Source organism: Panthera tigris, chromosome B3 (assembly GCF_018350195.1).
Source record: "Panthera tigris isolate Pti1 chromosome B3, P.tigris_Pti1_mat1.1, whole genome shotgun sequence".
In the NCBI taxonomy this organism is placed as follows: Eukaryota; Metazoa; Chordata; class Mammalia; order Carnivora; family Felidae; genus Panthera; species Panthera tigris.
This window is the reverse complement of record NC_056665.1, coordinates 32,381,957-32,409,472: the sequence shown is the minus strand read 5'-3', so window position 1 is coordinate 32,409,472 and position 27,516 is coordinate 32,381,957. Positions and strand designations below refer to the sequence as shown.

At 41.0% G+C, this 27,516-nt stretch overlaps 1 protein-coding gene across 1 annotated transcript in view; it reads right to left on the bottom strand.

The window, feature by feature from the left end:
* The window catches only part of NPTN (neuroplastin), a 74,800-nt gene extending 66,020 nt beyond the window's left edge, over nucleotides 1–8,780 (bottom strand). Inside the window, exons 1-3 of the mRNA XM_042989209.1 lie at nucleotides 8,712–8,780; nucleotides 7,440–7,577; nucleotides 6,697–7,096 (exon numbers count right to left, since the gene is read on the bottom strand). Of these exons, the coding sequence (XP_042845143.1) occupies nucleotides 6,697–7,096; nucleotides 7,440–7,577; nucleotides 8,712–8,780 (607 nt within the window). The remainder of the gene's footprint in view (nucleotides 1–6,696; nucleotides 7,097–7,439; nucleotides 7,578–8,711) is intronic.
* Nucleotides 8,781–27,516: the final 18,736 nt, after the last annotated feature.

The following is a 27,516-nucleotide window of genomic DNA, read 5'->3' as shown; positions in this document are numbered from 1 at the left end:
CTTAAGAAATTCTTTAAACCCCATTTCTACACAGATAGACCAATTAAAAGTTATGAGCAATGAAAACAAAAAAAAGTTATGAGCAATTAGGTAAAATTAACCTCAAGTTAATTAGCTTTGATTAACAAATGTATCTTTGTGTGTACATAAAAACAGACAAAAGAACTACTTTCAGTTTTAGGGAACACAGTAAATTAGAATTAGATAGGTACAAATCTGGACTCCTCCTAAACTGAATAAATTCTTGAAAAACAGATAATGTTTTACCTAGAAATAATGTTTTTTCGTAAGATCGCTGCAATGTCACTTTAAACTCAGTGAGAAGCATGTATTATATATTATATAATCTCACAAACAAGTTTAAAAATGCATTATCTAAGGTGCTTAAAATTAAACTCCATGTCATCAGGGGCACCTGGGTGGCTCAGTAGGTTGAGCATCTGACTTCGGCTCAGGCCATGATCTCACCATCTGTGAGTTCAAGCCCTGCGTCAGGCTCTGTGCTGACAGCTCAGAGCCTGAAGCCCGCTTCTGATTCTGTGTTTCCCTCTCTCTCAGAGTGCCCCTTCCCCTTTCACACACTGTCTCTCTCTGAAATAAAAAACGTAAAAAAAAAAAAAAAACAAAACTCCACATCATCAATGGTAGTTTTAACAATTCATGTAAAACAATACAGTAATGTTTTATTTAAAGAGGCACACTGAAAGTCACAGGAGGTGATTTCGCACCATTTAAAAAAAAAATTTTTTTTTTATGTTTACTTTTGAAGGAGAGAGAGAGCGTGAGGGAGGAGGGGCAGAGAGAGAGAGAGACACACACACACAGAATCTGTAGCAGGCTCTAGGCTCTGAGCTGTCAGCACAGAGCCCTATGCCAGGCTCAAACCCGTAAACCATGAAATCATGACCTGAGGCGAAGTAGGAGGCCACCTACTGAGCTACCCAGGCGCCCCTGCATCATTTAAAAAAAAATTTTTTTTTAATGTTAATTTAGAGAGAGAGAGAGAGAGAGAGAGAGAGAGAGAAAGAGAGAGAGAGAGAGAATGAGCGGGGGAGGAGCAGAGAGAGAGGGAGACACAGAAAGCAAACCAGGCTCCAGGCTCCGAGCTGTCAGCACAGAGCCCGACCTCACAGACAGCGAGATCATGACCTGAGCCGAACGAAGTCAGGACGCTCAACTGACTGAGCCACCCAGTAGTTCCGCTTCATTTTTTGTTGTTGTTGATGTGTGAGTTTACTTTAGAAGTTCCTGCTCTATTCTTTCTGACAGATTCTATTTTTCCAGATGCTTCTCAAATGAATATTTATTCCTCAGTCTTACATCTTACTTTTCTCCTTGTACTTCTGCAGCCTTTCCCTTTCTCTTACAACGTCATTCTCTATGTCTGATCCTGTCCAGACTGTGCTCTCACTGTAACCAAACTGAACAGATGTAGAAAATTCACAGAATTCACCTCTTCCAAAACTTCTTTGCACAATTTTACCCAAAGTTTTATTGAACATCTCCTGTATTTTATCCAACATAGTCATTCACTGTGTTTTTACATACTTCACATTTGTACAGATTATTAGCTACTCGTTACCTTCCCAAATTGTCTTGCAAACAAAAACCTTTACATAGATCCAGCAAGTATCAGATTTTACATATACCTTACTTTGAAAAAGTAGCTCAAACTAAGTAAATGAGAAAGTGTTCAAATTGTCACAGCACTTATTTGACCACATCTGTTCATCTTTGCAGACCCAGTTTAACAATTAACTTTTATTTTAAAAAAGAAAAAGACAATACAGTAACATTTTGCCTTTTACTAATGTCTAAAAATATGCTCCACTAGAGAAAACATTTCATATCAAAATTGTATTTAGAAAAAGAACGGGATTCCTTCAAGACATAACAGTCTAATTCCTCATGAAAATTTGTATAATTCAAAGTCAAGAGTGTAATGATCTTCGATCTTAATTTTTGGCCAATGTTTGGACTATGGAGCACATTTATATTTAAAGACTTTTATTTCCTTTTGTTGTTTTAAACCTTGGAGTATTAGCAGGTCAGCTATATCAAGTCTCACAACACAAAAACCCCATCTGCATCTCTTTCCAATTTGAATCTAGTAACGTTGAAAAACAAAAACTTAAGAGCACAGGACCAATCCTGACGTAGTAACAGGGCCTTTCCACCCCAGACCCAGGACCAATTTCTCTTGCCTCAGTGCTCCGTGATATCAGCAGTGACCCTTCTGTCAGTTGCCTAAGAGACTAGAGGCTTATAATCTCTTCAGGAAATGCTTTATTGCAAAGCAAACTATTTCTTCTGGTCATTTAAAATCTTATTTGGATTAATTATGTTAAGATGTGTTGCTTGACATCTGGCATGTCTCTTGTGCCACAGCTGCTCTAGGTACATCTGTCTTCTGTAGCCCATTTAAGTTCACCCAAAGAAGAGATGCACAATCAATAGTGAATATATGTCTAAAAATGTACTTGGAGAGAAAACTGCCAAACCATTGAAGCAAACAGCACTTGACAGAAAAGAAAAAGATTTGTGAATCATCTATTTCAAATACTGGCATTGCTACAAATCACAATGTTCACAACTACCCAGTATCACCCAAGCAAAATAGTTTCTTAAAGTTTAGCTCATTAATAATAAAATTCATGGGGTGCCTGGGTGGCTCAGTCAGTTGAGCATCTGACTTCGGCTCAGGTCATGATCTCATGGTCTGCGAGTTTGAGCCCCGCATCGGGCTCTGTGCTGACAGCACAGAGGCTGGAGCCTGCTTCAGATTCTGTCTCCCTGTCTCTCTTCCCCTCCCCCATTCATGCTCTGTCTCTCTCTCTCTCAAAAGTAAATAAACATTTAAAAAGTTTAAAAAAAAATAACAATAAAATTCATTAGGCTCCTTATTTTCTCCCACTGAGCAGTGTTAATTATCCAATTTTATATTTTCAGTATGAGTATATTACATTGTTACACTCCATTCCACATTCTTTCATCAGTTAACATCTCCAACACTCCTACCGTGTGCCAGGCACTACATTCAACTTCTCTTTTTCACAATGGGATTCTATGAAAAACTTCTAGATTCTATCTAGCCCATATGAAAAGATACTTCGTTCACTGAAAGAAAAAGCCATGAAATCTCCCTGACAATGAAATGGAAATACAAACTTCCTCACCAGAATTTGCAACTGCAGAGGCAGCGCAGCTGGTCACTTAAAGTTATATAAGCTCAAGCGCAAATCTCTCCGTTGTGGGTCTTCAAAATGGCCTGCTTTGCTTTATTCAAGATAGTGAACAGTATTAACTAACAAGTGGTTCAACATATACATGAGGAAAAATAATAATGCTACTTTTTAAAGGACAACAGTAACAGCTAACACTATAGTGAGCACTTAGTACATACAGTACTGTTATACTACATAATACAGCATATGGCACATATAGTAACATATATTACATATAGTAAAAATTCACTCTATTAAAACTCACTCTCTATATGCCAGGTAGAAATCTAAGTACTTTATGGCCATTACCTCATTTAATCTTTGCATCATTCCCTAGGAGACTGGCATTATTATAAATTCCAAATTACAGATGATAAAACTGATATTTGGAAGTATTAAGCACTTTATTCAGAATCACTTAGCTAAAAGGGCTGGCCTCAAACACAAGTCTATCAGGATCCAAAGTCTGTTCTTGATCACCATATAATAACGCTTGGCTTACGCTCATTCAATTTTAATTTTAAAGTCTAAGGTTCTTGAATGTCTTATCAAAAAAGTTACTTTTTTTGAGGAATTTAATTTTTTTTCAAGTTTTTATTTAAATTCTAGTTAGCTAACATATATGATTCCTCCCTTACTTATAACAACCAGTGCTCATTACAAGTGCCCTCCTTAATACCCATCACCCATTTAGCCCATTCCCCACCTTTAAAACAAGTTTCTTCCTTTAAAATGAATTACAACTTTCTTGATACATACAAAAAAACCAACACCGTAACTAAGGATTTTAATTTAAACTGTGGTCCTACCAAGTCTAAATATTTGGATGAGAAACAAAGTCTACCTGAATGAAAGCCTTGAGTCTCTATGGTAATGGGTCACAGAGGTGAGAAGTAAGAGACCTTGAGGGTTCAAATTTTTCATTTTCGGGATAATGAAAGAGACTTTTTGAAAAACATCTATACTCAGTCTAAACTACCACATACTTAATCCAGAAACACTTAGGTGTTTTTTTCCCTAAGTCATCATTTTAAACAAATAATCTAACATTTTGATATCATACAGAGCATGGTATCCATTTCTGATGCACTATGTAAGAAAACATAAACTCCATAACAAGAGGTCAGACTATTGCAGGGCTATTACCAGTTGAAAGCATGAATCTTATAAGACATGTTATAGAAAACTATAAAATGGCATCCTTACCTATATGGACTCAAACTCAAAAAAACAGCCATTTTTTTCTTTTAAATTTACATTCATTTGGGTCAGGAACAAGCTCAGCTCCACTTCACCAGTCATGTCATATGACTGAATTCAAGCTCATTTCAAGGAAAAGCTGCACTATGCTGTATTTAGAACACATTGCTGAGAATAGCCAGTTGAGTCTTTGGTAGGCCTATCCAAAAACCTTGCTTTAGTTGCTAAGAAACTACAATTTCACCGTATTATAAATCATTGAAAGAAGCCAAGCCACAGCACAGAGATTAAACACGTTAAGATCAACAATCTGTCACCTATTGTGCCAAATGAAACCATGCTGTTTCCACACATCAAATAGGTAAGGTGAAACTAGTATTAGGCTCCTTTAAGGCACATTGTTAACACAGACTAAAAACTGATGACACAAATCAGACTTCCATAGCGGCCTCATGCTTTGGAGGAAATCGAAAACTACCCAACAGACTTCACATATTCAATGCTAGAGACAGAAGAATATTTCCTCGCTGACCCCTGCAGTGATAATTCAAGGCGGTGAAGCATACATAAGATTTGATTAGTGCAATCTGTTACAACACTTACATTTAACGGATAATGGGTTTTCAATCCTTTATTGATGCATTTTCATTGTAATCTTCAGCATTTAAGCCCAGACTCTCCTTAGAATCCTTAACTCCGCTGGCTCTTTTTTTTTTTAAATGAGCCAATTTTTTTTTTCATTTTCATTAAAAAAAAAATTGAAAACCATTACATCTCAACTATTCTAACAAGAGCAATTTTAAATTGTTCTAGCATAATAAAGACACTGAGGAATTAGCAAAAGTAATTTATAGTTCACTCTCTAGTACTGACTTCTCATAAATTCTTTCCTATAAAAATACTTTAAAGGCTGTTTCCACAAGAGCAGAAACTAGTTCACAGTACTTTTCACCGGTGAAAGATCAATTCAGCAGCTGAATTGCAACACATGTCCTCACCAGTCAGAATTCTCTGTCCAGATCCCCCATCACGGGGATTCCTCACGATTTCTCTCCATCTTCTCTGAAGAGCTTCAGCTTAAAACCGAATTGTTTCCACCATCCCCTGCACGCATCTCAGGAACTACTTGTATGTTCCTCAGAAATAATGTCTGCTCTTCCTCGAAACTTTTAGATCTTAAAAACCCACTTCCTCCATCGCCTGGTCTTCAGGCGGATTCAGTCCCACCAGGGCAGTTCCAGTTACGTGTCCCTGCCTTCCCAAAGGCCTAACCAGTGTCCTCCAGCACTCGCCACAACTCCGCTCCTCCCATCCCTAATATATCCTCCACACTGCACACCAACATTACACCCCCGGCTTCCTGTATTTTACTCCCTTCCCTTATTTTCTGCCTTCGCCTCACCCCATCTCTCTACCCAGGCACCTTTACTGCTCTAATAAATATTCCCCCTGCCTCAGTTTCAACCCTTTCTCCCCATCCTCTGCTCATTTTTCCTCTCCTTATTTAGACACTCCTTTTTGCTCTCCCAACCACTACCCCAGAATGCCCAACACTCCACCCTCCTTAGCAAACCCAGCCCTCTTCCCCCATCTCGTTGAGAGCCCCAGCTGCTTCTCTTTCCAGATCCCTTACTGCAGTCAACCCACTACCTTAGCATTCCACCTACCTTCCCTCCACCTCCTTATCCAAGGTTCCCCGAGTCTTTGCCCCTCCTTGGGGCTCTAGTACTCTGCTCAGTATTCTTCAGGACTCCCCTCCCCCCCCCCGCCAAAGTCTCCCTTATTTTTTTAAGGATGTCGCCGGTCTCGCGGGGCTCCGGTAGAATCCCAGATGACCCCAGTGCCCGGGACCCCCCGCTCTCTTGGGCAGCCTGACACCACTCTCGTCGCCTTAACCACAAATACCTGTTTTCCACCTCCTTCTTTAAAAGCTGCGCCCCCTCCCCATCCGCCCCCGCTACTCCAGCTCCTCACGTCGGCTTCCTGGGTGTCCCCTCCCTGACTCGGAGCGACGAGCCCCAAGATGCGGAGCCTCTAAGTCTGCAACACCTCAGGCTCCTAACGGACGCCCCCACCTCTCGGACCGGCGCCTCGGTTCTCACACCCGCGCCTCTTGGAACTCCAGACCGGCATCTCCTCTCGGGTCCGCAGCCCCTCAGATTCGACCGGCCCTCTTCCCCTTGCTCCGGCACCTCCTCGGGCCCGGGACGGCCTGCTCGGGTCGCCGGCGTCTCTCAGCCCCCGCCCGGCCCGCCCCCGGCGCCCCACTTACCGTTCTGAGCGGCGCCTGGCCCTGGGAGGAGGGAGCCGGAGACCAGCAACAGAGAGAGGGCCAGGGCGCTGGGCAGCGACGAGCCCGACATCCTCCCTGCGGAAGACCGAACAGCGAATGGGCCGGGGCCGGGGCCGGAGCCGGGGCCGGGGAAGGGAGGGGAGGGAGGGAGGGGGCGGGCGAGTGCGCGAAGGAGTGAGCGAGGGAGGCAGCAACAGCTAGGCTCCGTCCTTCTCCGTCCTCCTCCTACCGCCGCAGCGCCCAAGCCTCGCGAGATCTTCACTCCGGGCCGTGGGCGGCTAAGGAGCAACGGCGGCAAGGCTCGCGAGAAGAAGCGGCCTCGACTGTGTTGCTGCCGCCCCTCACACTCTGCGTCCCGCCCCTGCGGAGGCTGATTGGCCTAGAGAGGGATGGGTCACGTGCCAACGGCGCTTCTGGCCACGTGACGGAGAGAGGCGGGGCTCCTCCACTCCCTTGGCCCTGAGGAACCGAGTAGTGTGCTTGCAGCTTACCTTCTGTGAAACGGGAGCGCCCATAAATAAGAGGAAGCTTTGGGGACACAATGTATTTCCTCCTCTCATCCTGCTTTTCATTTCTTGGAGCTCTTGGCCGCAGAATTTGATGCACCACCGCCTTTTTTACGCCTTCCTCTCACTGTTTCCAATCCAAGTCCTGTTATTTCTTCTTTCTGGTCGTTGACCTTAGACCCCTACAGGCATCTGGCTCCAACCTCCCTCCTTCACCTTATGTTTTAATTTTCCAGGCATAGTGATGTCTTCCCGGTGCCCGATACTACCTTGTCTTTCCTGCCTCTCGTGCTCCCGCCGCTTGAAATGTCCTCCTTTTCTGCGCTTCTCCTCCTCCTCCTCCCCGATTTTGACCTTATTTTGGTTTCATAGAATCTCTGGGCCTGAAGTTCAACTAGCCTAATAGCGCATCCATAGACACTAAATTCTACAAGGAAGTCATCATATATTAACTTGCATGAAGAATCTTCAGAAGCATTTTTATGCAGCGAACATTTATTGAGTACCTGCTGGGTATCAGGTTTTTGCATATGCAATGAAACCCAGATGAAAAGATAGTCCCCATTTTCAGGAAGTTCACCACCTAGTCTATCAGGGGAGTGAGGAAGAGGACGACAAGTGGCTGCATAGCAAAACGACCCATAGGGAAGGAGCCAACGAAGTGCTCTGGCAGTGTGATCACCATGGTTTGTATAGAATTGAGAAATGCACTTTTTAAGGGTGTTTTTTTGTACTGCTCTTAGCACCGACAATCCTTGGCTAACAAAGGAGTTTCTGTAGCTTAGCTCATCCCTGAGTCAGAGCAGACATCCTGGGGAGTGTCCCTGGGGTGAAATTGTGAGAAGCCAAGTAAACAGTCCTGGTGATCTGACTTGATTCAAAGATAGAGCTTGGGGAACCTGGAAGAAGGATCACTCACCAAGACCCTCACACTCTCAAGCCAAAGCAGTCTCAGGCTTTCAACATGAACTGGACAGCTGGTGGTTCCAGACTGAATTTTCAAGCAAACACTGGGACTACAACTATGGCCATGTTGATGACGGAAATGAAAATATTCTCTGAGACATTAGGTGTGTAAATGACCAAAAGGTTGGCATGTATCCTTGGATAAAGGCTATTCTGCAGAGAGCTCCATATGCAGGGCTACAGGGCTGCCTGTGGTGAGGCAAAGATTGTCAGCTAATGGAAGCTTCAATGGGATGCAACTGTTCTGCCTCATCATAACCATAAGCAACATCCCCCATTTAATTAGGGAGCCTCATAACAAGGGATCCTTACAAAATGATTGTGCTCGTTTTGTGGGTAGGGAAACTGAGGCCAAGAAAGGCATGACCTGCCCAGGGCCTGAGTGGTAGTGGTAATCATTAATAGCAAACAGCTTGTTTGACTCCTTCTGGGCTCATGGCAAGAGTGCATCTCCTTGCCCCTCCAAGTTGGGAGTGGCACATGACTTGCTTTGGCTAGCAAAATATGAGAAATGACACATACCATTTTCAAGTAGAAGCACATCATTTCAGTTGCAGACACTATAGCATACTCTTCTCTTTGTGTGGCCATCTGTGATGGTGGAAGCATGTGTCAAAATGAAGCTTATGTCAGCCTGGGTCCCTAAATTAGCACAATAAGCCCAGGCCTCCTGCCAACCTACACAAAACAGGTAGCATCTTTTGAGTTAAGCTACTGAGATTCAGAGGCGTTTACTGCTACTGCATAATCTGGGCTATTCTGGTTAGGGGAACAATGAAATTCAAGTCCATCCCACTACCCCCACCGCCCCTATTAGCTGTGTGGCCTTGGGCCAGTGACTTAATCTCTCCCTACTCATCTACCAAATGGGGCTAATGATAGCACCTACCTCATAAAATTATAGGAGGAATAAATGATCAATTTATATACAATGTTTATATCAGTTTCTGGTGCATGTAAACCCTCAAATGTTGATTATAATGATAATAAATACTATTGTTGGTGCTGCTGCTGCTGCTGCTGCTGCTGCTGCTGCTGCTGCTACAATTATAATTCCAGCCCTGTACTCTTCCCACTAAATCATGCTACTTACAAAAAATTTAAGTACGGTGTTACCATCAACCCTCAAAACCTGCAGTTATGAGGACTCCTTTCACTCAGGAGAAAATGTAAAACCCTACATGATAGTAGCCGTGCTTTTACATCTCTTTTATTGGAAAAATAAATGATAGCCAAAGCCTTCCAATAGTTCAGTGAAGGAAGTAAAAGGAATTTAGGAATTTGTTTGGGGTTTTCGTTGTTGTTGTTGTTTTTAAGATTTACTTAATGCTTAAAATCTCCCTACAGGTAAGCGCAGCTGTGGGGAAGGATGGCTGAGCTCCTTGCAATATCTCACAAGAGCCCTAGGGGTCCTCAGTGCTCAGGCTGAGACACACTTTCCTGGCCTCCAGGGACTGCTTGGAGGTCTGCTTTCCAGTATTGACAGTGCTTCCTGGTGGCAAGACCTGTAATAAAGCATTCCCAGTTGAAATATATCTGGTGGTTTGGTTTGGTGTGGTTCATTGGCCATGGGAAGGATGCCAGTAAAATATAGTAGTGTTGCTAGAGTTGACTTTAAACTTCCTAATGGTTTCCCCCCACACCTCCTGCAAAGATCTCTGCTCATTTGTTAAGTTCTCTCCATTCAGATATACCACCCTGACCATCTTGATTGTTGTCACCTTCTGACCTCCCACGCAATCTTTTTCCCTGCCCCTTCCAACTCCTAGCACCATGCTTGAACACCATGGGTGAGTTCAACATCCATGTTGATGCTCTAGTCAATATCCTGGCCTCTCAGCCCTTTGACCTTCTCACCTCTAACAACCCTCTCAACTTAGCTACTCTTTCCAGGTTTACACCTTCGACACTTTAATCACCCAAAAAAGGGCCCCATCTTTGAAATATGAAAACATAATACCTCACTCTCCATTCGCCACCTCCTCTCCTTTAAAGTTCTGTGTGCTAGGACCCCATTTGCTCTAATTCTTCAACCTCATTGAGTGAGACCTCTAATCCGTTAATCCCACCAATTCTTGTCCATTCTTCACTTCCTTCCTGATCCAGCTTAGAGTCCATGATTCATCATTACAGTCATTTCCTCACCCACCTCAACCTCCAACATACTTTCCTGGAAAAACCACACAATCTACCTAAATAAGCCCTATAGTCTGAGATGAGGTTTCATACCTGCACCTGAGCAGCTGAATGTTGCCAGAGAAAAAACACACAAACAGGTTGAATGACTTCATTTTATTTATTTATTTATTTATTTACTTATTTATTTATTTATTTTTGGAATGACTTCATTTTGCATTCCTGGTCTCACACCTCAAATAGGTACTCAACATCACCCAGCAATCCTACTCTTTCCTATGTGGAAAAACATGAATTTGCAATCAAATGGTCATGTGCAGGAAATGAGCATTTCTTCATTTCTCTAAATCAAATTTAACCCATTCTGAGCACCTTTCTGCTGAAACAAGAAATTCCATTTTGCTCATTATGAACTTCCCTCCCTACTTCCTGGGGTAATATGAAATTCCTGGGGTTTTATGCAGCCCAGGACATTACCAGGTTTTGTTTTGTTTATTCATTTGTTTAGTTCACTCTGGTCACTGCTGGTATGTGCATTGCCCAGAGCCACATGGTCCCTTGCAGGTGAATGGTTCAGTGCTTCCCACCCCTTGCCTCACAAGCCTCACCCCACACCATACTCCCTTTCAGTTCTTTATGATTGCTCTGCTCCTTCCCACCTTGGGGCCACAGCACATTCTGTGATCTTTGCCCAGAATGCTTATCACCCATCCTCTTTACCTCATCTGCTTCTTACCCTTCAGATATCAGCTTCACATCATCCCTACTTAGTGCAAAGGGGCCTCTGGGTGGCTCAGTGGGTTGAGTGTTTGGCTTTTGATTTCATCTCAGGTTGTGGTCCCAGGGTCGTGGGATTGGGTCCAACTCGGGTTCCACACTGAGCATGGAGCCTGCTTAGGGGATTCTCTCTCTCTCTCCCTCTGTCTCTCTCTCCCACATTGAGCTCTGTGCTGACAGCTCAGAGCCCAGAGCCTGCTTCATATTCTGTGCCCCCCCTCTGCCCCTCCCCTGCTCACACATGCCCCCCCCTCAAAAATAAATAAACATTAAAAATTTAAAAAAAAAGAGTTAACCAGGTATATAGGGGACAAGCAGAGGCAGAAGAAGTGTGTTCCAAGTGGGTGTAACTTCCAAGTGTGAAGGGTCCCAAGTGGGAGGGAGCAAGGGCTAGAGAGAAGCCCAGTGTGCCTGGAACTCAGAGAGCAAGGGGGGAGGGTGTGTAAAAAGAGGCCGAAGTTGAAGGAAAGGCATTGGGGTCAGATCAGCAAGGCCTTGAGGACCATGTGAAGGATTTGAGATTTTGGCTCCTTTAACAAAACCTAGTCCAGAGCCTCTTTGGTTGGAAGTAAAGTAAATCTTTCCATAGAGAGTGTTTAGCTGTCCTCTCCAGACTCAACTGTGCTGCAAGGAATTAAGGGAAGGGCCATTTGTTCCTTGGGTTAGAACATGAATGGGCAGGAATCCTCCCCTAAGGCCCTTGTATGCTGTCCCTAAGAGGAAAGTGAATGAAGCACAGAGGGCAGAGATCAGTGTGGTGGGTCCAGTCTTCCCTCAGCACAAGGAGACTCTAGTTATTTCCAAGGCTGGCTGACCACCCCTCAATTTTCCCTCCTCCAGAAACCTATAAGGTATCTCTACCATTGAAAACTGTTATCAAGTCTTACATGATGGCTTCATTTAATACATCTCTCCACATCTAATCTCCCCACCTAGAATATGAGCTCATTGTAACAACCTCTTATATTTCACAGCTTTTCACAGATTACAAAGCATTTTCACCTTCATTATCTCATTATTTCACTTGGTTATCAAAACTCTATTTCATACACAAGATAACTGAGGCTCAAAACGGAGAATATCTTGTTCAAGGCCCCCAGCTGGCAAGTAATAAAACCAAATAGAATCTGAACCCAAGTCCTTTGTACTCCAAAAGGAATGTGCTTAGGGTGGCTGAGTCACTAGCCTGAGAAAGACAATCTCAGTCTCCTAAAATGACCCTCTTCAGACAGCCTGAGTCTTTTCTGATGACAAAGCAAGGTCTTTGGGCAAGATCTGCTGAGGTTAGAATAAGATTGGCTCATCTCCTGTGAGGAGTTTGGTGTGCCCATGATTTCTTCAGAAAGTACCTTGGGTACCATCTGTACTCTGATGGGGCAGGGCAACTCAACAGCCAAGGTAGGCTCTCCCTGGTGTTACAGATGGGGTTCTAGGGACTAATTAATCCAGAACCTTCCTTTAATTCCTGCTCAAATTTGGAAACAATTGAAAGACATAGGAGTCAAGTGTTGACTGGATTCAGTCGGCCAAGAGCACCTAAGTGGCTCGGTCAGTTAAGCATCTGAGTTCAGCTCAGGTCATGATCTCACAGTTCGTGAGTTGGAGTCCCACATCGGGTGAGCTGGAGCCCTGCTTCAGGTGAGCTTGAGCCTGAATCAGCTGAGCTCAAGCCCCATCCCGGGTGAACACAAGCTCTGCCTTGAGTGAGGCCCACTTCTCTCCCTCTCCCTCCCTCTTTCTCTCTCTCCCTCTGACCCTTGTAGGACTCTCTCTCTCCCTCTCTCTCTGCCCCTTGCTCAGTTGCCCACCCTCGCTCTCTCTCTGTGTTTCTCTCTCTCTCTCAAAAAAAAAAAAAAAAACAAAAACAAAAAAAAAAACTTTGGCCAAATTCAGGGGCAAAGTGTTAACAAGCTTATTTGGCTAACAGACTAATCCACATTCTCCAACATCACCTATATAAGGGGGATATTTTATCTCCAAAGTGACGTTGGAGAATGTGGATTAGCCTGCTAACACACCTGTTAAAACTTTGCCCCTGAATTTGGCAGACTTTCCAGGCGGAGACACCAGCAATGTGAAAAAAATCACAATTCTCCCACTGCCACTGGAAAACATGGGGCACCATGGAGATACAGACAAACACCTCTCTGTGGGTGGCAGGTCCCAGGCTTGCTCACATCCTTCTCCCACGCTTGCCCACCAGAAAACTCACTCCTGAGCCCATGGGGAAAAGCAAGTAACAGGAGGTTAGGAGTGTTACAATAATGAAGTAGTTCTCTGCCCTGACCACACATTAGAATCATCACAGGAGCCTGGAGAAACCCCAACGCCTATGTATAGATATATACTTGCTAATATCCAGTCCCAGCCCCAGAGATTCAGGCTTGTTTGATTTGGGGTGGGGCCCAGCATGTGTGGCCATGTAATGCATTCTAACGTGCTGTAATGCACGGCTTCTCAAATTTGGAGGCACTTTAGGTCACCTGGGAACTTTAAAAATTCCCAATCCCTAGACCACAACAATTAAACCAGACTCTCTGGAGGAAGGACCCAAGCATCAGTGTATTTTTAAGACTCCCAAGGTGATTCCAATGGGCAGCTAAAATTGAGAACAAGTGCTCAAATTCAATCTTTTTTAAAAAATTAGGCACATAGCAGAATGACAAAGAAGGCTGTTCAAAAACAGATTTATTGGCCCCACTGTAGTGGGGGACCTGTAACAGGTGTATTAAATTAAGAATCTACAGATTATGATCTGCTGAATTAGGAGGCACAAGCCACCCTGAGCAGCTGGGCTCCCACCTTGGGGAAGTGAAAACTCCAAGGGTCATTTTGATTGAAGGCACTATTTTAATACACTCATACAAAGAAAATAAAGTCACACGATTTATTACTTACAGATCCCAGAAATGGGGATGAGGAGGTGTGCAATGAGCCAGTCTTCTGTCTCAGTCAGGAGCATGCAAAATAAAAGAGAGAAGGGTAGTAAGCCCCTATTATTTATAAGGTGGTTGGGATGGAGGTCACTAACTTTTTGCAGGCCGCACTCTGTGTGGTTAGCGTAAAAGATGCCTCTGGAAGAGCAAAGCAGGAGCTTGTGGTGGAAGTCCTAACCTTGGTTCCTTATCGAAATGTCCAGATTCGTCGTGAGCAGGGTTGTCATACCATAAAATGAAACTCAAGATAGCTGTTTTCCTCGTGACATTTACCCCTAGAAATTCTGATTCAGTAGGGGTGGAGGCTGAAAATTTGCATTTCTAACAAGCTTCTAGGTAATGCCAATGCTCTTGGTTTGCAAACCACACTTTGAGACCTGTCTCTGCACAGGGCACAGCAGAGAAGTATTTCCTCCTTTAGTTGACAGAGCCATAAGCCTGACATGATAACTTTCATCTGTGAAGGTCCATAGGAAAATAATTTTCGGGCAAAAGAAAAAAAAAAAAAGAAATCAGTCCAGTTGGCCCATGTGGGGTTTTAAAGAGGGTTAATAGGTTCTGGTTTATAAAGGGATGCACTCTGCTAACTGTGGCTAGTGCCAGAATGCTCAAGATGTTCTCCAGGTCCCTGATCTTCCCACAGATGGGAAACTCATTTCTGTTGTTTCCATGTTAATGACTGATTAAAGCTGTACTGCAGTGTCTTTTTTTTTTTCCTGAGAAATGCTCTGATCCACGTGGGTCTAATGGGACCATTCCATTCTTGCAAGACCCTTTTTCCCTGTTTGATTCAAAGGAGGAGGCAAGACTCCAGACAGGCTACCCAGAAGCCCTAGGAAATTTATGGATTATAATTTAGGAAAGCCGGCCAGTCTCTCTCTGCTCAGGGATATAAGCTATGAGATGTGAGAACTGAGGTGTCAGTGGCCAGGAGTCCTGCCATTTTCAGGAAGCCAATCTGCAGAGGGAGGATGAAGCTGATGAAAGGAAGAAAGAAAGAAAGAAAGAAAGAAAGAAAGAAAGAAAGAAAGAAAGAAAGAAAGAAAGAAAGAAAGAAAGAAAAAGAGAGAGAGAAAGAAAGAAAGAGAGAAAGAAAGGAAAGGAAGAAAGGGCAATGATCCCTCTTCACTATGAGCTCCTCAAGGAGGGACATTACTTTGGGTTCTGGCACAGTTAATAGCACAAAGGAGAGAATCAATAAGTGTCATCAACAGTTTTATTGAGGTATAATTAATAGACAATGAACTGCACATATTTAAAGGGTGCAGTCTGATAAGTTTCGACATATTTATATACCTGTGAAATCATCACCATTCATTTCACTCCCAGAAGTTTCCACTTTTTCCTTTATAGTCCCTCCCCCCACTTCTCTCCAGCTACCCCTGGGCAACCACCGATCTGCTCTCTGTCACTATAAGTTTGCTTCTTCTAGAGTTTTATATAAATGGAATCATATAATATGTATTATCTTTGACAGCTTCTTTCAGGTTTGTTCACGCTGTGTGTGTCAATAGTTTAATCTGTTTTACTGTGAGGAGTGTTTCATTGCATGGATATGTCACAATTGTTTTATCCATTCACCTGTTGATGGATCTTTGGGTTGTTTCTAGGTAATGCCTGTCACAAATAAAGCTGCATGAGCAATCTTGTACAAGACTTTGTGCTGACACATGCTTTCATTTCTCTCGGGTAAATACCTAGGTGTGGAATGACTGAATCAAATGGTAGCGTACAATTAACTTTTAAGAAACTGCCAAACTGTTTTCCAAAGGGGGTTATGCCATTACATTCCTGGCAGTGTTTGAGGCTTTGAGTTCTCCCACACCAACCCTTGGCAAGGTCAGTTTTTTAAATTTTAGTCATTCTAATAGGTATGTGGCATTCCATTGTGATTTTATTTTGGATTTCTCTAATGATTAATGGTATCTTTTTATGAACTTATTGGCAATCCATGTATCTTCTTTGGTGAAATGTCTATGAACATCTTTTGCCCAATTTTATTTGGGCTGTTTGTCTCACTATTGAGTTGTAAGATTTTTTATATATTCTAAATATAAATACCAAATATGTTTTACAAATATTTTCTTCCATTCTGTGCCCTGCTTTTTCATTTTCAAAGTAGTGTCTTTTGAAAAGAAGAAGTTTTGATTATGATCAAATCTATTTATCAATGCTTTCTTTTAACATTTACGTTCGTGTGCCCTATCTAAGAAATCTTTGCCTACCCCAAGTCACAGAGATTTTCTCCTATATTTTATTCTGGAAGCCTTAAGTTTCAGCTTTCACATTTATGTCTATGATCCATTCAGAGTTAATTTTTCCCTATAGTATGAAGTAAAGATCAAGATCTTTTTTTTTTTTTTTAGTACCATTTGTTGAAAATACTGTCCTACCCCATTGAATTCCCTTGGCACCTTTGTTATGAATCAGTTGTCGATATATGTATGGTCTATCTTTGGACTTTCTTTGTTTCATTGATCTGTATGTCTAGCCTTCCCCAAATCACAATGCCTCAACTACTTTAAATTTATTCTAAGACTTAAGATAGAAAAAAAAATAAGATAGAGAAAGTTATTTGGAAAGAATAAATATGTAAGTAAATATAAAAGACTTTTCCTCATTTAAAAATATTAAAATTATTTTTTAATGTTTATTTTTGAGAGAGACAGAGTGAAAGCAAGGGAGGGGCGGAGAGAGAGGGAGACACAGAATCTAAAACAGGGTCCAGGCTCTGAGCTGTCAGCACAGAGCCCGACGTGTGGCTTGAACTCACAAATGGCGAGAACATGACCTGAGCTGAAGTTGGAGGCTTAACCAACTGAGGCACCAAGGTGCCCCTCATTTTAAAATATTTTGAAAGATAATTGACTGTTTAAAACAAAAATAATACCAATGTATTATGAGGTTTATTATGTAGAATGTAAAATGTATGACAATAAAAAAAAGGCATGAGTGGGGAAAGGAGAGTATACCGTTTTAAGGTTCTTACGCTTTGTATGAAGTGATATAATATTGCTTGGAGGAAAACTGTGATCCATTAAAGATTTAGTAGAGCAACTTGTAAAAAGTAAAAGAGATAGAATTAATAAGAAATGGTGAAAATAAAATGGAATCTTAAAATATATTCAATTAGTCCAAAAGAAGACAAGAAAGATAAAAAATTAACAAGGAAAAAATGGGTCAAATAGAAAACAAATAGTAATAAAATAGATTAAAACCCAGCCAGGGGCATCTGAGTGGCTCAGTCAGTTAAGCATCTGACTTCACACATGCTCAGGTCATGATCTCACAGTTCAGGAGTTTGAGCCCCACGTCAGGCTCTGTGCTGACAGCTCAGAGCCTGGAGTCTCCTTAGGATTCTGTGTCTCCCTCTCTCTCTGATCCTCCTCGGCTTACACGAGCTCTCTCTCTCTCTCTCTCTCTCTCTCTCTCAAAAATAAATAAACATTAAAAAAAAAAGAATTCCAAGTTGACAGATGATTTTTTTCCCCAATTCTTCAAAGATCCCATTGCATATCTTCTGGTTTGCATAGTTTCTGGTCAGAGGTCTACTGTAGTTCTTGCCTTTGTTCCTTTGAACACACGTGTCTTTTTTTTTTTTTTTTCTGGCAGCTATTAAATTTTTCTCTTTATCACTGTGTTTCCAGAAATTTGATTATAATATATATATATATTTTTGACGTTTATTTATTTTTGAGACAGAGAGAGACAGAGCATGAACGGGGGAGGGTCAGAGAGAGAGAGGGAGACACAGAATCCGAAGCAGGCTCCAGGCTCTGATCCGTCAGCACAGAGCCCGACGCGGGGCTCGAACTCAGGGACCGTGAGATCATGACCTGAGCCGAAGTCGGACGCTTAACTGACTGAGCCACCCAGGCACCTCTGATTATAATATATTTTGAAGTTTTTTGCTTTCTGTTTCATCTACTTGGACTTCATTGAGCTTCTTGGATCTGTAGATTTATAGCTCTCATTGAATTTCATTGGATTTGGAAAACTTTTAGCTATTATTTCTTCTAATATGTTTCTGTCCTCCTCCTCTTCTGCAACTCAGATAATACCTATTTTAAATCACGTAAAAGTGTCTCATGGGTGGGGTCAGTGCCTGGGTGGCTCAGTCAGTTGAGTGTCTGACTTAGGCTCAGGTCATGATCTGGGGTCGGTGGGTTCGAGCCCCCAGTCAGGCTCTGTGCTGACAGCTCGGAGCCTGGAGCCTGCTTGGGATTCTGTGTCTCCCTCTCTCTCTGACCCTCCCCCACTCACGCTCTATTCTGTCTCTCAAAAATGAATAAGCGTTAAAAAAATTTTTTGGGGGGGTGCCTGGGTGGCTCAGTTGGTTAAGCGTCCGACTTTGGCTCAGGTCACGATCTCTCGGTATGTGAGTTCGAGCCCCGCGTCGGGCTCTGTGCTGACTGCTCAGAGCCTGGAGCCTGTCTCAGATTCTGTGTCTCCCTCTCTCTCTGACCCTCCCCCACTCACGCTCTATTCTGTCTCTCAAAAATGAATAAGCGTTAAAAAAATTTTTGGGGGGGGGTGCCTGGGTGGCTCAGTTGGTTAAGCGTCCGACTTTGGCTCAGGTCACGATCTCTCGGTATGTGAGTTCGAGCCCCGCGTCGGGCTCTGTGCTGACTGCTCAGAGCCTGGAGCCTGTCTCAGATTCTGTGTCTCCCTCTCTCTCTGACCCTCCCCCGTTCATGCTCTGTCTCTCTCTGTCTCAAAAATAAAATAAACGTTAAAAAAAATTAAAAAAAAAATTTTTTTTTGGGGGGCGCCTGGGTGGCTCAGTCGGTTAAGCAGCCAACTTCAGCTCAGGTCATGATCTCGTGGTCCGTGAGTTCGAGCCCCGCATCGGGCTCTGTGCTGATGGCTCAGAGCCTGGAGCCTGTTTCAGATTCTGTGTCTCCCTCTCTCTGACCCTCCCCCATTCATGCTCTGTCTCTCTCTGTCTCAAAAATAAATAAACATTAAAAAAATATTTTTTTAAGTATCTCATAGGATCACTAAGTTCTGCTAATTTTTTCAGTCTTTTTTTTTTTTCCTCTGTGTGCTTCATCTTGGAGTTTTTGTTTGCCATGTGTTTACATTCACTGGTCTCTTTTTCACTGCAGGGTTTAATCTGCTCTTAATCCAATCCTATATAAATTTCACCTCAGATCATTGTTTTTTATCTTTAAAGATTCCATTTGGGCCTTTTTATATCTTTAATTTGTCTCCTCATTATTTTTATGTTTTCCTTTCAATTTTGAGTGTATATAAAATAGCTACTCTGTTGCTTCTGGGTTTGTTTCCGTTGATCAGTTTTTCACTTAGCTATGTGCCATATTTTCCTTGCTTATATACATGCCTGGTGGTTTTTTATGCATGCTCTACATGGTAAAATTTACCTCGTTTTATGTTGCATCTTGCTGTATTTCTTTAAAGAGTGTGGGGTTTTGTTTTGGCATCCAGTTAAGTTATTGTGGATCAGTTTGATCATTTTGAGGCTTGCTTTTCCATGTTGTTATGACATGAGAGCAACATCTCTTGGTTTAATTAGGCCCTGTATTGGGGTTCCCCCTTCTTAGGATGTCCCATATATTACAAAGTCTCTTCACTCTGGCCGTTGGGAACAAAAACCAGTCCCAAATGAGTATGAGTTCCAGGAATTGTTTGACCTACTGCTTTCTAGTGGTTCCTTCCCCAGCCTCCTGCAGTTTCACCACAAACATGTTCAGATCATCATTCAGCCAAAGATTCGTCTCTAGGATCCTTTTGCAGATCTCCAGAGCTTTCTGTGTGTGTAGCTGCCTCCCTTCCAAGATGGTGCCTCACAAATTCTAGCCACCTGTCTCTCCAAATTCCAATCTCTGTCTCCTCAACTTAGATAGACTGATCCTGTTTGAGAAATTTTGAGAAAGAAAAAGAATCTCAAGCAGTCTCTGCGAAGCCTGATGTGGGGCTTGAACTCATAAACCCTGAGATCATGACCTGAGCTAAAGTCAGTTAACCCACAGAGCCACCCAGGTGCCCCGAGCTGGGGCAATTTTAGGACTCACACGTTTGTTTCCCTTCTTTCAGTGATTGCAGTCCTGTGCTGTGTGATCAACTTACATTTCCTTCTTTACAAGATCACTGATATGAACCTGTGATACATGAAAGAGACCCAGGTCAAATGGGTTCTCTTTTGCTTCCCATTTGAATGATGACTTTTTTGTACACGTTCTTCCCTAGAATTTCTAATTATCTTCCTCTGTTGTTGAGAAAACTAATATGACCATACCACTAAGCTCTTTCAGATTCTTTCCTACTACTTTTGCTTGAAATCTATTCTATGCTTCCTCTGAAAGACATTCTTGTTGGATCCTTCTGGTATGTTATCCTAATATGAAATGATTGGCTTCTAGATCTGTAACAATGTGGTCTTAGTGAGACTTCTTTCCCCTGGTGAGCACAATAGGAAGTATTGTAGTGAACACTGCTTGATTCCTCAATTCACATTCCACTGAGATGATTAGTCTAGGTCAACAATGATGATCCCATTCACTTTGCTAGTGATTGGCTCAGAAATGTGACTCAATCGTGGCTAATAAGACACGAGGATAAATTAGCAAAGGGGCTACTGGGAAAGATTTTCTTGTTTCTTTGAGGGGGAAAAAATACAGAAAACAGTCTTTTTTCTTCCTCTGGACGTGCCATATGTAGATTTTACACTGAAATTGTGACAGCCATCTTGCTATCAGCTTGAAGCTGAAGCCAACACTAAGAAATGGCAGAGCAGAGATACGAAAAGAATCTAGCCTCCAGGTGGTGTCACAGAGTTAATGAATCAACTAATTCTGGAATCACTACATCTGGATTTTCTTTTTCCTTACTGCTTAAGCCCTTCTTGCTTTGTAGAGCCAAAATTATGTTTTATGTGGTAAGCATTGTTGGCTGACTGCCCAATAATTTTTCTCCTTTTTTTTTTCTTATTACTATGAGAACCTCACTTTTTTTTTTGTTTGTTTGTTTAGGAAAAGAAGGGGAATATACCTTAAAAATGCTTTTCTAAGCCAGCCTAAAAAAAATGCTTTTTCTCTTTAGGTTCTTTTTCAGCTAGGGGTGGCTGGCCATATGATCCATTTAATTCTAGCTAATGAGATATAAATGAAAATTTCTGAGTGGGTCCTCAGGAAAATATTTTTGATGGGAATAGATTTGGCTTTTACATTTGCTTCTTCCTTCTTGTCCATGGGAATGGAGATGTGATGTTTGGAGTTGCTGCAGCCATCTTGTTACAGGGAAGATGAAGATCAAATGTCAGAGTTGGTAGAACTGGAAAAAGAAGGTGTGTAGAACCTAATGACACCCAGGAGCTCCTAAAGCAGCCATTAAATGCCTCCACCAGACTTTTTATGTGGAAAAAAACCCCACATTTATTTAAGCTGCCATTAGTTGTATTTTTAGAAAATACGTCAAGAATCCAACATCTTCCTCTTTCATGGTTTTTACCTGCATTTTATTTCATTATATCCTCAAGATTCTACCTCCTAAAAAGTATATAGGAGGTTAATGTTCTTAGTCTTTGCATGTCTAAAATGTCTTTATTTTGTTTTCATACTTGACTGATAGTTCCACAGTATGAGTGAGTATACAGTTCTAACTTGAAAATAATTTTCCCTCAGAACTATTGAAACGTCGCTTCATTTTCTTTTAGAGTGTAATGTTACTGATGCAAAGTCCACTATTAACTTGACTTTCCACCAATGTAAGTGGCTTTTTTTAAAAAAAAATCTTTGGAAAATAATAATAAAAAGTAAGAATAGGTTAAAAGAACTCAGCAACATCGGGCGCCTGGGTGGCTCAGTCGGTTGAGTGTCTGACTTCGGCTCAGGTCATGATCTCGCAGTTCGTGAGTTCAAACCCAGCATCGGGCTCTGTGCTGACAGCTCAGAGCCTGGAGCCTGTTTCGGATTCTGTGTCTCCCTCTCTCTCTCTGACCCTCCCCGTTCATGCTCTGTCTCGTCTGTCTCAAAAATAAGTAAACGTTAAAAAAAAAAAAAAAAAAAAAAAAAAAAGAGAACTCAGCAACATTATCAAGCACAATAGCATTAACATTATAGGGATACCAGAGGAAGAACAGAGAGAAAAGGGGGCATAAAATTTGTTTGAAGAAATAACAACTGAAAAATTCTCTAATCTGGGAAAAGAAACAGACATCCAGATCCAGGAAGTACAGCGAGCTCCCACCAAAATTAACCCAAAGACGTCCACATCAAGTCACACAATAATTGAAATGGCAAAAAGTAGTGAAAAAAAAAGAGAATTTTAAAAGCAGGAAAAGAGTTACATACAAGGAAAACCCCATAAGAGGCTATCAGCTGTTTTTTTCAGCAGAAATTTTGCAGGCCAGAAGGGAATGGCATGATATATTTAAAGTGCTGTGGGGCGCCTGGGTGGCGCAGTTGGTTGAGCGTCCGACTTCAGCCAGGTCACGATCTCGCGGTCCGTGAGTTCGAGCCCCGCGTCGGGCTCTGGGCTGATGGCTCGGAGCCTGGAGCCTGTTTCCGATTCTGTGTCTCCCTCTCTCTCTACCCCTCCCCCGTTCATGCTCTGTCTCTCTCTGTCCCAAAAATAAATAAAAAATGTTGAAAAAAAAAATTTAAAAAAAAAAAAATAAAAATAAAGTGCTGAAAGGAAAAACCAGCAAAAAAAAAAAAAAAAAAAAAAAAAGATAGAAAGAAAAGCAGAATACTCTATCTGGCAAGGTTATCATTTAGAATAGGAGAGATAAAGAGTTTCCCAGACAAACAAAAGTTAGAGGAGTTTATCACTACCAAACTAGTTTTTTTTTTTTTTTTAATGTTTATTTCTAAGACAAAGAGACAGCTCAAGTCAGGGAGGGAGGGACAGAGAGAGAGAGAGGGAGACACAGAATCCAGAGCAGTCTCCAGGCTCTGAGCTGTCGGCACAGAGCCCGACGTGGGGCTTGAACTTCTGAACTGAGAAATTATGACCTGAGCCAAAGTCGGACCCCCGACCCACTGAGCCACCCAGGTGCCCCACTAGTAAACTAGTCTTGTAAGAAACATTAAAAGGAATTCTTTGAGTGGGGGAAAAAAAAGGCCATAACTAGAAGTAAGGAAATTATGAAAGGAAAAAATGTCACAGGTAAATGCAAACATATAATAAAAGTAATAGATTAATCACTTATAAAACCAGTATGGAGCGGCATACAACAACTGTTTAAATACAAACAAACAAACAAACAAACAGTATGGAGGTTAAAACACAAAAGCAGTAAAATCAATTGCATTGACAAAAATCAGTCAAGTGATTCACAAAATAAAAGGATGTATGACATCAGACAGATAAAACGTGGTGGGGGGGAGTAAAATCTAGTGCCTTTAGAATATGTTCAACCTTAAGTGACCATCAACTAGATGGCTATAAGCATAAGCTGTTATATATGAACTTAATGTATGAATCAAAAACCTGTAATAGATATACACACACACAAAGAAAGGAATACAAGCATAACAATATAGAAAGCCATCAAACCACAATGGAAGAGAACAACAGAAGAAGAAAGAACGGTAAAACAAATAACAAAATGGCAATAAGTATATGCCTATCAATAATTTCTTAAATGCAAATGGACTAAATGCTTCAATCAAAAAACCATAGGGTGACTGAATGGATAAAAAAGCAAGACCCATCCATATACTGCCTATAAGAGGCTCACTTCAGACCTAAAGGCATGCATATTGAAAGTGAAGGGATAGAAAAACATTTAACATACAAATAGAAGAAAAAGAAAGCTGAGATAGAAATACTATATCAGAGGTGCGCCTGGGTGGCTCAGTCGGTTGAGCGTCTGACTTCGGCTCAGGTCATGATCTCGCGGTCCCTGAGTTCGAGCCCCGCGTCGGGCTCTGTGCTGACAGCTCAGAGCCTGGAGCCTGTTTCGGATTCTGTGTCTCCCTCTCTCTCTGACCCTCCCCCGTTCATGCTCTGTCTCTCTCTGTCTCAAAAATAACTAAACATTAAAAAAAAAAAAAAGAAATACTATATCAGATAAGGTACACTTTAAGCAAAAATTATAGCAAGAAACAAGGACACTCTATAACACTAAGGTAATAATCCAAAGGATATAACAATTGTAAATATCTATGCACTCAACATGGGAGTACTTAAATACATAAAGCAACTATTAAAAGACTTAAAAGAAGAAGTTAACAACACAATAAGTAATACAGTAATAATAGGAACTTTAACACCCTACTTGCAACAATGGATAGAGACAAGATGGACCTAACAGATATATATAGAACATTCCTTCCAATAACCAGAGGAGTACATATTCTTTTCAAATGCACATGGAACATTCTCCAGAGTAGATCACATGTTAGGCCACACACACACACACACATACCCACAAATAAAATAAATAAATATCAATAAATTCAAGAAGATTGAAGTCATATCATGCATCTTTTCTAATCACAATGTAAAGAATTAGAGATCAATCACAATAAAAAATCTAGAAAGAATACAAATACATTGAGGCTAAATAACAGGTTACTAAACAATGAATGGGTTATCCAAAAAAATCACAGAGGAAATTAAAAAATACATGAGACAAATGAAAATTAAAAACACAATGGTCCATGGGATACCTGGGTGGCTCAGTCGGTTGAGCGTCTGACTTAGGCTCAGGTCATGATCTCACGGTCGTGAGTTCGAGCCCCGCGTCGGGCTCTGTGCTGACAGCTCAGAGCCTGGAACCTGCTTCAGATTCTGTGTCTCCCTCTCTCTCTGACGCTCCCCCGTTCATGCTCTGTCTCTCTCTGTCTCAAAAATAAATAAATAAATAAAATATTAAAAAAATTTTAAGAACAAAAACAAAAAAAACACAATGGTCCAAAATCTTTGGGATGCAGTAAAAGCAGTTCTAAGAGGGAAGTTTATAGCAACACAAGTGTGCTTCAAGAAAAGAGAAAAATCTCAAATAAACAACCTAACCTTACTCCTTAAGGAACAAGAAAATGAAGAAAAAATAAAACTCAAAGCCCATAGAAGAAAGGAAATAATAAAGATTGGAGAAAAATAAATGCAACAGAAGCTAAAACAAGAAAAGACTACTAAAACCAGGAGCTGGTTCTTTGAAGAGATCACCAAAATTGATAAATCTTTAGACAGACTCATCAAGGAAAAAAAATAGAGGATTCGAGGGGTGCCTGAGTGGTTCAATCAGTTAAGCATTCGACTTTGGTTCAGGTCAGAATCTCACAGCTCATGGGTTTGAGGCATGTGTCGGGCTCTGCGCTGACAGCTCAGAGCCTGAAGCCTGCTTCATATTCTGTCTCCCTCTTTCTCTGCCCATTCCCTGCTCATGCTCTGTCTCTCTCTCCTTCAAAAATAAACACATAAATAAATAAATAAATAAATAAATAAATAAATATTAGAGGATGCAAATAAATAAAATCATAAATGAAGGAGGGTAAATAACAACTGATACCATGGAAATACAAAAGATTATGAGGATATTATGAAAAATTACATACCTACAAGTTGGACAACTTAGAAGAAATGGATAAATACCCAGAAACATATAAACTACAAAAAGTGAATCAGGAAGAAATAGAAAATTTGAGCAGATTAATTCCTAATAATGAAATTGAATCAGTAATTTTTAAAAACTCCCAACAAAAGTCCAGGACCAGATGGATTCACAGGTGAATTCTACCAAACATTTAAAGAGGGATAATACCTATTCTTCTCAAACTATTCCAAAAAAAAAAAAAAAATAGAAGAGGAAGGAAAGCAGTGGTCCTAAATTGCCTTTAGGTCTGAAATGAACATCTTGCAGGCAGGTGGAAAATTGTGATCCAAATTTGTTCTTTGAGGCCTTACTTACCAGCATTACTCTGATACCAAAATCAGACAAAGACACTACAGAAAAAGATAACTACAGACCAATATCTCTGATGAACATAGATACAAAATTCCTCAACAAAATATTAGCAAACTGAATTCAACAATACAGTTTTAAAAAAGTCATTTGCCACCATCAAGTGGATTTATTCCAGAGATACAAGGGTGATTCAACATTCACAAATCAATCCATGTGATACATCATGTTAACAAGAGAAAGGACAACGATCATTTCAATAGATGCAGAAAAAGCATTTGACAAAGTACAATGTCCATTCATGATAAAAACTCTCAACAAATTAGGTTTTGAGGGAATATACTGCAACCTATTAAAGGTGAAATATGAAAAGCCCACAGCTAACATCATACCCAGTGATAAAAAACTGAGCTTTTTCTCTAAGATCAGGAAAAAGACAAGGATGTCCATTCTCATCACTTTTATTCAACATAGTACTTGAAGCCCTAGCCACAGCAATCAGATAAGAAAAAGAAATAAATACATTCAAATTGATAAGGAAGAGGTAAAACTCCCACTATTGCAGATGACATGATACTATACATAGATAATATACTAAATATAGATACTATGTAGACAAAATCCTAAAGACTCCATCAAAAAACTGTTAGAACTGATTAAAAAAATGTCACAGCATAAAAAATTAATATACCTCTATATACTACTAATGAAGTAGCAGAAAGAGAAACTAAGAAAAAAATCCTGGGGTACCTGGGTAGCTCAGTTGGTTGAGCATCTGACTCTTGATTTTGGCTTGGGTCATGATCCCAGGGTTGTGGGATCCATGCTGAGTGTGGAGCCTATTCCCTCTCCCCTGCTTGCTCTCTCTCTCTCTCTCTCAAATAAATAAATTAAATTAGATAAATAAATAATTTAAAAAATCTCATTTACGAGTGCATCAAGGAGAATAAAATACCTAGGAATAAATTTAACCAAAGGGGTGAAAAACCTGAAAACTATAAAACACTGATGAAAGAAATTAAAGATGACACAAATAGAAGATATTCCATGCTCATGGATTAGAAGAATTAATATTGTCAAAATTTTAATATTGTCAAATATGTCCATATTACACAAAGCAATCTACAGATTTAATGTGATCCCTAACAAAATACCAACAGCATTTTTCACAGAAATAAAACAATTAAAAGACCCCAAAGTAATCTTGAGAATGAAGAACAAAGCTGAAAGTATCACATTCCCAGATTTTAAGATATACTACAAAGGTATCATAATCAAAACAGTATGGTGCTGGCACAAAAATAAACACATGGGTATTAATGGAACAGAATGGAGAACCCAGAAATACACCCACTCTTTTATAGTCAATTCATCTACGACAAAGGAGACAAGAATATGCAATGGGAAAAAGATAGTCTCTTCAATAAATGGTGTTGGGAAACTGGACAGCTACATGAAAAGAATGAAACTGGACCACTTTTTTACACCATATACAAAATAAACTCAAAATAGATTAAGCACCTACATGTGAGACCTGAAACTGTAAAATTCCCAGAAGAAAACACAGGCAGTAATTTCTTTGACATCGGCCATAGAAACATTTTGC